A 9,969-nucleotide genomic window follows, 5' to 3' on the forward strand; every position below is an offset into this window, starting at 1 on the left:
GGTGTTACAATTAAGTTATTTAATCATAATTTCGTTAATTAGCTACCTACTATTTTCATTTTTTGGTATTGAAATACTGCAGAAAATATATTTCCAAATAAACAAAATTCGTAATAATATTTTAAACAGCTTGTAATATAATTTTTTTAATATTTGATGATGACGATAAATTTATTTAATATACAAGGTGGGTTATTAGTACGTCGCAGAATGTAGGTACAGTTTTTTTTTGTATTTTGACATCCACTTACAGGTTTAATAATTAAAGATAGAAAGAAACTTTAAATACAAATATAGACTTTTCCTTTATTTCATTTGACATCAAAATTTACTGGCATAAAATATATATGTTTAAAATAAAAAAAATCATAAAAAATAAATTAAAATTCATCCTTATGAAAATAACAAACAACGCTTTTTATAACTAACCTTTACAACAACATAAGGAGAATAACTAAAAACGAAATAACATTAATATACCTACAATTTTTACAAATCAACATGCAAGTGATTGTGATGATACAGTTGAAAATATGTTTCAATTTACTATTAATTGCTTCAAAAACAAATTCAAAATTATCAAGCATTTCGTCCTGTATTTTTTTTCAATACTTGCAAATTTTCAGGTAAAAAAAATATGTCTAAAGGACTGACAATGAGATCGGGGCTGTTTTCTGGCCACCTAAGGTTTCTAATAATATTTTTTAGTGTTCGTTGACGGGATTCTTCCTCCAAAATAAATTTGCCAATATTCCTGAAGAACTTTTGCACATTATTGTTATTTGAATAATACAGTTAATTATGTTTTATTTTTCGTCATCAGAATAACCCATTGTAATTTTTTTAATTTTTTAAATTAAAATGGGTTATTCTAATAATGATAAATCCCATGTATTTTTAAAAGAAGGTTCGTTTCTGTCGTTTTTGTCTGATTGTGCGCGAGAGAGATAGAGTTATAGTGTGCGATAGATAGAGTGACTTTGTCCTCATAGAGAGCTTATCTCTCTCTCTCTCTCTGTGCTTCCTTCAGGAGTCTCCCCAGCAATTTCAGGACATCTAGGGAGGGAACGTGGGGTAGAGCGCGTGGCCTTGTTAAGTCTTCGTTATCGATCTACGATGTAATACAGTATAAAAAAAAAAATGGTTTTTGTTCGTAACTCGGAAATGGCTGGAAATATAAACAAATTTCCCCTTGGTTTTGAGTAGAGCACTCGGTGGGTGACGCAGAGCGGGGTGTCGCAATATATGAAAGAAAAAAAACAGTATTTGCTTAGACTCTTAAGTATCAAAAAATCTCCCATGGTGAACAAATAAATCTCCCATGGTGAACGAGTGAAAAACGTCAAAACCCGCATGTCAAAAAAAAAATAATCGGACCAACGGTGTGTGACGTCATAGGATAAAAAAGTGTTTATAACTCGGAAACGGTGCGTTGAATCGAAAAAATAATTGAAAAATNAATTCAAGTCTTAATATTTATAAACAATTGCGCTACGATTAAAAAAAATTCTTATCTTGGCTCCTGTTGGTCGTAGAGGGTACTTTTTTTATTTTAAACTGTATTTTTTTGCCAGCTATCCATTGCATCTATTTTCGGTGAGATAGCATAAATAGCCACAATGTTATTCAAATAGTTTATAAGCGAAAAATGCAAGGTTTTTTAATGCACAATTTGAAAATGTTAAAAAAACGGTGATATTTTTTAATAGGTTGCTTAATTACGTCTTTAAGATTACAAAGACGCTTTCAGAATCATGTTTGGTTGAAAATTAACGCCTGTACAGAGGCATAAAGTTCATAACTTTTGGAGCCTCCGCTATAAACAAATAGAATTGTGCGAAAAGTATTGCACCTACAGCGCCCACTTTTGGCACACTTTTAAAGTATGACAAAACCCTCAACTTGTCATAGGTTTTATAAAATTTTAACAATAAATGCGTTATAGACAAATGAAAAACCAGTCTCATTTTGTAGATAATTTTACTCGCTATAAGCTGTCTGTGAGTCACTTTTCGCTAAAATTGATGGTTTTCCCTGCAAAGTGAAAAAACTGTTTTCCTCACTTATTTGTTTAAATAGAAAAGTTAGCGGATAGGACTTTTTTCGAGTAAAAATTTAATTTGCTTGGTCTAATTATATAAAGCCCATTTATTATCAATACATTTTAAATTATTACTGCTACGCGCGTGCACAAGATGCACAGGGTCGGCTTACATTTATGGATAATTAATTTTCTTGAAAACAGAAGCATTCAGACCATCAGTTGCTCATTCTTGTGCCCTCTGTCACCCTTTTCAAAGAACGCACTTTTTTCAAAAACACCGTGTTTATTATACCATTTTAGGAACACGCCCCCATAGCGACGACTCCCTAAGAATGTCTCTAGTCTGTCTGCATTGGAAATCCCGTAGAAACGTCTCAGTTTGCTTCCTAAACATGGACAGTCTGGCGGTGATAGGTAACTCCTATATTGACTTTCCCAGCGAGTAAAAGCGTTTTTATGCGGTTGTCTGCAATATTTTCCAACCGATTTTGCACAGAAACTGCCGGGATACTCGTAAGGCCCGTCCCGCGGAAGTACGTCGACAATCAAATTAACGCTGGAAACAAACGAATAATCAACCTGCCGTTTCGTTACGGGGACGACAAAATGAAATTTAGTCGAAAGGTTTTAGAGTGTGGGGAGGGGGGTAAGCAACTCCGGATTCGCACAAAGGGAATACTTGCTGGATATTTAGTAGGCGCATAATTTCTTGTCGTGTTTTATGAGTTTTGTTATTTATTTATATATGTACAGGGTGGTCACGGGAAAATTCCCATCTTTAGTTTCGTTATTTTTCCAGATACGGAAGAAAGTATGAGAAGAAAAGTTGTAGGGGTTTAATGGAATACCCTGTATACATTTAGATAATTGTAAAGACAAATCAAGTATTATATATTACCAAGGCATTAAATCTAGTTTACTGCCAATTAGTCGGAAAGCTGACGACGAATTTAGGGAATGTATTTTAGGCAAGTTGAAATAATAAAAAAACAGTATTTTATCCAGATGAATCTGGAATCGTGAGTCAGGCAGAGCGTTTGCAGTTATTTCGCTACTACGTAGTATGTGACATTTGTAAAAAAAATAAACCAAAATATATCTTTTAGTCAACTTGGAATTTTAAATAATAACGACTGTATCTTGAATACACACTTCGGTGATTTAAAGAAAAGTCAAAGAAATTTGTATGTTAAAGTGTGTATAAATTTTTTATTAAAATCTTAGCTAAGATTTTAATAAAAATTTTATACACACTTTAACATACAATTTTCTTTGGCTTTTCTTTAAAACTTGGAATTTTTCAAATCTTTTTTTTGTGGGTACACATGTTCGCAAGTGACCCAGTTTTAAGCATTACGTCAAGAGCGCCAGCAGGACGCCGCCGGACGCATCAGCGTTCCAGGAAGGGACTACGGCGGACTGGCGCCGGCGACCAGATGCTTACTCATATACCTACGACCGACTCCACACACTTTCTTTCTATACAACTTAGTTTTCAATAAAATACTTTCAAGTATGGGAAGCGATTTTTGAAATAATTCAACCACTTTGGAGACGAAGTAAACAGGACAAGGGATATACCTTACAGGCTGTTCTAATTTCAGTATAAATGATTACAATAAATAAAATTACTTTCGTTAAAAACAAATTTTAATTTTTGATTTAGCGACAGTAAAAATAATTCTAATAGTAGGGGAGCTCACGATGCTAAACAGGGATATACTCGAGCGTCGTGGGGACCTATTGGATTTTGAAGATTAGATGGTAGAAAGAAAAAAAGGTTATATGATGTATACCCTGTCACAAGGTGGAGGAAGCGTCTACAGGCTTTCAAACATGTAAAAAAAGAACAGTCACAAAGAAATACTCGGGCACGTCAGATATTGATAGTGTATATGCTCTACGTGTCTCCGATAATGGAGATATGTTAATCTGCCAATTTTGATGGTGGGGGCGGCCGTACGGAAAGGTTAAAAATGGGGAAAAAAAATTACTCTAGCGCTTCAGATATTCAGAGGGGATGTTAAGTGAACCCGAACGAAGCTCCCATTCAAAAGACTGACGATTCGGATGTGACGCAAACTCGTGGCAGCTTTTTGAAAATCCAAAAAAAAATCGCCATTTTGAAATACTCGAACACATCAGATTTTCATATAGATGGTTCAGCTTGATGCCTGGTCGTGCTGATCCATAATCTGACGATTATTTGGAGGGGTTTTCTTAATCTGACGGTTTGTAAAAAAAAAATTTGTTTCATTATATTTTTTTAAATCACTGAATGTGACAAATAAAAAGCACGGAAAATAACATGCAAATAAAAACAAATAACAAATTTTGTTGAAATTTGTAAAAAAAGTTTTTTATTTTATTTTCTGCACACGTAAATCTATTTCTTTTAATTATAATACATATAAACACATATAGGTAATATATACTTTCGGTAATCTCTTTCTCTGATAAAATTACAAATGATAAAGAAATAAGAGATAAAAAAATATGGCCGAGATTAATAGATGGATAGATAGATAGATATTTATTTGACCACTGTTTACATACATTCGTACAAATGTGGTGTCAATTTTCGGTTTAAATTTGAACTGTAAACCAGTTGATATTATTATAAAAAAAGGTACAATATATAAATCCTAAAACAATTAAAACAATTTTAACAAAAATCACACAGGACATAAAATTATACAACATGTCTACATACATTCGCACAAATTATACTCTGAACTGTAGAACCATTTCTGCTGTCATAATACATAAGTTAAACAACATATAAATCCTATACAGAACTTAATAAAAAACGAAATTTTTAGTTTTTTATCTTTTTCCGGAGTTTCCAGACGGAGTTTCACACAACATGTATTTCCCTGCAGCTGCACACGCTAAACTTTATTAACGATTTTTGTTACTTCGGTACTCAACAGGGTGCAAGGTATCGTCCATATGTTAATCTGCCGCGCTTGAGTAACTCCCAAAATCCCCTTTTGGGCTCCCTACTATAATGTCTAGGCAGGAATGTGGCACTTTAGTGCCTGACAGCTGTCACTAAAACTACGCCTGTAATGTCGATTGGTGAAAAAAATATATATATTTTCGTTCAAAAAAACTAACTCTGTTTCTAAAAATAAATAAAAAGTAGGTACTGTTTTTTTCACATAAGTTTATTTTGTTGTTTTTATAATTTTTAACAAGTTTTCTGTTCATATAGGTATTTATAGGTATTTCAAAATAGATGATTTTGTTAATTTTTTTTGCAGAACTGGCAAGCTACATTATCCCTCAGACGTCTGCGGTCCCCTCTTCGAAGAAGAGCTGGAATTTTGGGGCCTCGACGCCAACCAGGTGGAACCCTGCTGTTGGATGACGTACACACAGGTAGGTCGTGTTGATTTTACTCTTTTTTTACTTAAAATAACTACATTTTCATTCTTTTGTTTCTGAATTAGGTGCCTCTCCATAGAAAATTACGTGAAACTATGTAGTTTTTAAAAATCATGTTAAAAATTCAAAACGTATGAGTTTTGTACGACCTCTATTATTTACAAATCCGCGCACGGCGATTATTTTGGTATTTACTTCTAGGTAATCCGCTTTAAAATACGCTGTTAATAAAACCGGAACATGAATTCTGGTTTAAATTTATATTTTAATTGTCGAATGCACTCAGCAGCGGCAGTTAATAGATTAAAAACGGTTTAGGGCAAAAATTACTAGATTAGGTTTTATTGCGGCCCATTTGACGCGTTTGTTTTTACAAAGGGAAATTCAAATTCAATGTGTTATTTTTCTATAATGTAGATAGAGATACAGTCGTACTCACAATCGGTAAAAACCAGAACGTATCCTTCCAGTTTTCTTTTCTGATGTTTAGGTTTTACTAATTTTTTTATTTTTTTACACCACTGTCCTCATCAGCGTTCAAAACGATATGGAGTGTGTCTCCGGAGTCCTCCCCTCTTTCTCTCTGAGAGGAACAAGGCCAGTTTGCTGATCATAAAATCCTTTATTTGAAGTCTTATGAGCTTTGGAAAACAAGTTTATACAGGGTGTAAGAAGTTTGACAGCTATTACTTCAGCGTGAGATAGAGTAGTCATAAATGAACAAAAAATAGTATATTACAGGGGCGTAAGATTAACAGTTTTCAAAATACAGCGAGTATTAATATTGGGGAGGTACATCACAACGTGACAACAGCACTTAACCTAACGCCACACAGCTGATGCATACTACGTGTGCACCGGGCAGACTTGTCCTACGGAAAAAATGTAAACAACTATTATTGTGAAACATTTAGTAAATTTCAAGACAATTGTTTCCAGTTTTTAAATAAGTAAAATAAAACGTATTGGTTTTGTAGTAGGAAGATAGTGTTGTTCTTAAATTTTAGCTCGAATTTTAGTAATTATGAATCTTTGCACCCGCTCATTTAGTTTACGTCTTTTTTTACTATTCGTCTATATTTTCTTGCCCTCTTATACATTACACCTACTATTTTGTCCCACTTTTTTTACGCCCGATTTTTATTATGCGGGTGCTTTTTTCTACTCCATATGAGTCGTTTTTATTTTATGCCCGCTTTTTCTTCTGTACGCTTCCATTGTATTTTTTGTACACTTTTTTACTTTGCACCCGCTCTTTTATTTTACATCTGCTCTTTTAGTTTAAATCCATTTGTTTTACTTTTCACTCTCGTTTTTTTTTGCTCGCTTATTTTTTCATTACGTCTGCCATTTTTATTTAGTCCTGCTCCTTTATTATACATCCGCTTGTATATTACGCTTGCTCTTTTTTAACTTTACGTCCGCTTTTTTTCCTTTGTACTTGCCGTTTTTCTTTCATTATTCTTGATTTTTTTTTGCTTATTGACAACTTTTTTTCTTCATGTTCGTTTTTCTTATTTTACGCCCGCTTTCTAACTTTGCACCCGCTTTTTTCTTTACGCCTGCTTTTTTATTCCTTCAAAAATCGTCTCTTTGTCTCGAAATGGAGGTGTTACATACGAACTCGCCTTGTTTCTCTCAGGGGGAAAGAGATAGAGAGAGAAGGACTATGTATAATAGTCCAGTTGGTAGAGGTTCGGCCTGTGTCAAACCTTGATAACCCGGAAATAACTACACAGGCCTACTTTAAATAATGAGTACAATAACGGGCTAATTTGCTGACAAAGTATTTTATTTATCAGGAAAAAAAGTTATTAACAATTTAATAGTGAAAATTTTTTTTTTAGTAGTTTTCTTTAAATAACTCAGCGGGATGACTTTGTACAAAAAAATGCTTAGGATATGATTTTGTTCGTAATAAAAATAGCTACAAAATGGCGAGGCCCGATTACGAAATTTGTAATAACAAAGCCGTGAGATTGAAAAAACCGGTATAAAACATAATTTTTTTAAAGTAGCTGTAAAAATGTCAATTATAAACAAAAAGTGATAAAACTTTCGAAAACTATAGTTCAATAAATAAATACAATAATGACGCTAAAGCCGAAAATCAGGAGAGCAAAACTTTTTGTTCTATAAGGTGTTACACATTCATCGGCATCTGAAACTCGAAACCAAATTTGTTCGAGGTTTTGCTGACACTTAAAATTTGGTATACACATAGTGTAAATATGCAGGAACCAAAAGCAATTTGCAAAATTCAATTATCTTCATTTTTGCAGCTTTGATAAGGTTTTATACCTCACCCTAGTTTTATACGCACCGTTTTTTTAAATTTTTGGAAAAATATGTATATTTATAAAATATTTCATCACGGTAGATTAACCAGCACAATTACCTATAATTAAAAAAAAAAACAATTAATTTTCATCGTTTAGATCCTAAGCTACTTAACATTTTGCACCTGTTAGCCATACTAGTACATTATTCAACATATCAACATAAAACATAAAAGTACGTGTGGGGTAACCTTTAACTTTAAGTAAACAATTTTTTAAATTTGCTGTTGCTTATTTCTAATAGTATACAAGCGCCGAAGAGCGGAGCTCGCGCTCGAAAATGAAAAGTTAAAAGTTTACCCCACACGTATGAATTTGTTTTATGTTGATATGATCAATAATGTACGAGTATGGCTAACAGGCGCAAAATGTTAAGTAGCTTAGGATCTAAACGATGAAAATTATTATTATTTTTTAATTGTAGGTAATTGTGCTGATTAATCGGTTAATCTACCGTGATGGAATATTTTATAAATATACATATATATTTTTCCTAAAATTAAAAAAAACGGTGACGTATAAAACAAGGGTGACGTATAAAACCTTACCAAAGCTGCAAAAATGAAGATAATTGAATTTTGCAAATTGTTTTTGGTTTCTGCGTATTTCCACTATTTGTATACCAAATTTCAAGTGTCAGCAAAACTTCAAACAAATTTGGCAAAGTTTCGAGTTTCAGATGCCGATGGATGTATAAAACCTTATAGAACAAAAAGTTTTGCTCTCCTGATTTTCGGCTTTAGCTTCATTATTGTATTTATATTGAATTATAGTTTCCGAAAGTTTCATCCCGCTGTTATTTAAAGAAAACTATTAAAAACGCGATGGGTCCTGCTCACTTTCAATGTCACTTATCTCGATTAATATTAATTTTTGAGTCTTGGGACAGTGACAACTGTTGATCAAGACATCAGAAACTATAAAATATTTCATTTTCAGACAATTTGTCGGGTTGTCGATTGCCATTATAGTCCTTTAATCAAACGAATCAAATAAATTGCAAAGTCTGGTTCTCGTTGGACACACTTGCTATACTTAACACTAAAAAAAATATGAAACTTCGCTCCCAATATAATCTGAAATTATTTGAAGAGCAGCGACGACATCCTGTAATTAAGTTGAGAAGCAATTATCAGCGACAACTTAATTGTCTGAGGAGCCGCGCCGCGTTCCCGTCGTTTTTATTGGAAAATCTGATAAATTGCCAGCGCGTCGGACAAATATTTGCGATAGCCGCGCTATTAAATTGTGAAAAGTGATGACTGATTGGATTTTAATCGAGGGCGCGTCTTCCCCTTTGAATGATGACCCGAAACGCGATACAGTTTATTGAAAATCACGTCATCTCGGCGGCCATTTTGAATAAAAGTCAACTTGTTTGCCGGCGGTCCGCCGTGATTGATTATTTCGGCAGCCGGGACTATAGGCTTTTATTCGGTAGTTATTTACCATAGAAAAAACAACACTGTGAAAAAAATGCTTCATAAATTTTAGTCTTTAAGTATAGTAAAGGCCCTACTATTCTGTTGTCAACTATTCCAGCCCACACATTTAATTTCTGTGGGTGTTGGGTATGCGTCTCTGTCATCCAATGAGGATTTTCCCGACTCCAATACCTGTAAGTTTGACGGTTCGCTATACCATTGAGACAAAACGTGGCCTCGTCTCGTATTTGCCGGTGTAAATCTCTATTTACTTACTTGACATAAATCCATTATAATTTCACAAGTGTAAGCGGCGGTCGGGATCGTCTTCATTGAGTTCCTGCACAAGCTGAATTTTGTAGGGATGATATTTTTCCTTCCTCAGGATAAGTAGCACTGTGGTCTGACTAATTTCATTGTTTAATGCAACCAATCGTGAAGTATTATGAGGATTACCTACCATACTTATCAAAATGTTTTGTTTGTGATCTTCACTAACGCTTGGACGTACAGGTTTTGGAATATCTACAATTGCCAGTTTCTCTAAATTTAGATTCTATCTTACTGACTGTTGATTGGCTGATACGGCGATCTGGATGTTTTTCATTAAATAAATCACAAACTTCCTGCTGCGTTCTAGTCTTATCCCCGCATCCGATAAGAATTAAAATTTCAATTCTTTGTGTGACAGTTAATTGTGCCATAATACTTTAAATTCAACAATAATTTTTATATCGCTTACAATACTTAGAAAGTCGGTATGACAGTGACA

At 33.6% G+C, this 9,969-nt stretch overlaps 1 protein-coding gene across 1 annotated transcript in view; it reads left to right on the plus strand.

The window, feature by feature from the left end:
* Positions 1-9,969, plus strand: part of LOC108913985 (potassium voltage-gated channel protein Shaw) — a 46,517-nt gene that overhangs the window by 10,176 nt on the left and 26,372 nt on the right. The window contains exon 2 of the mRNA XM_018719678.1: positions 5,311-5,428. Coding sequence (XP_018575194.1) covers positions 5,311-5,428 — 118 coding nt within the window. The remainder of the gene's footprint in view (positions 1-5,310; positions 5,429-9,969) is intronic.

This window comes from Anoplophora glabripennis, unplaced genomic scaffold (genome assembly GCF_000390285.2).
Source record: "Anoplophora glabripennis isolate ALB-LARVAE unplaced genomic scaffold, Agla_2.0 scaffold837, whole genome shotgun sequence".
NCBI lineage: Eukaryota > Metazoa > Arthropoda > Insecta > Coleoptera > Cerambycidae > Anoplophora > Anoplophora glabripennis.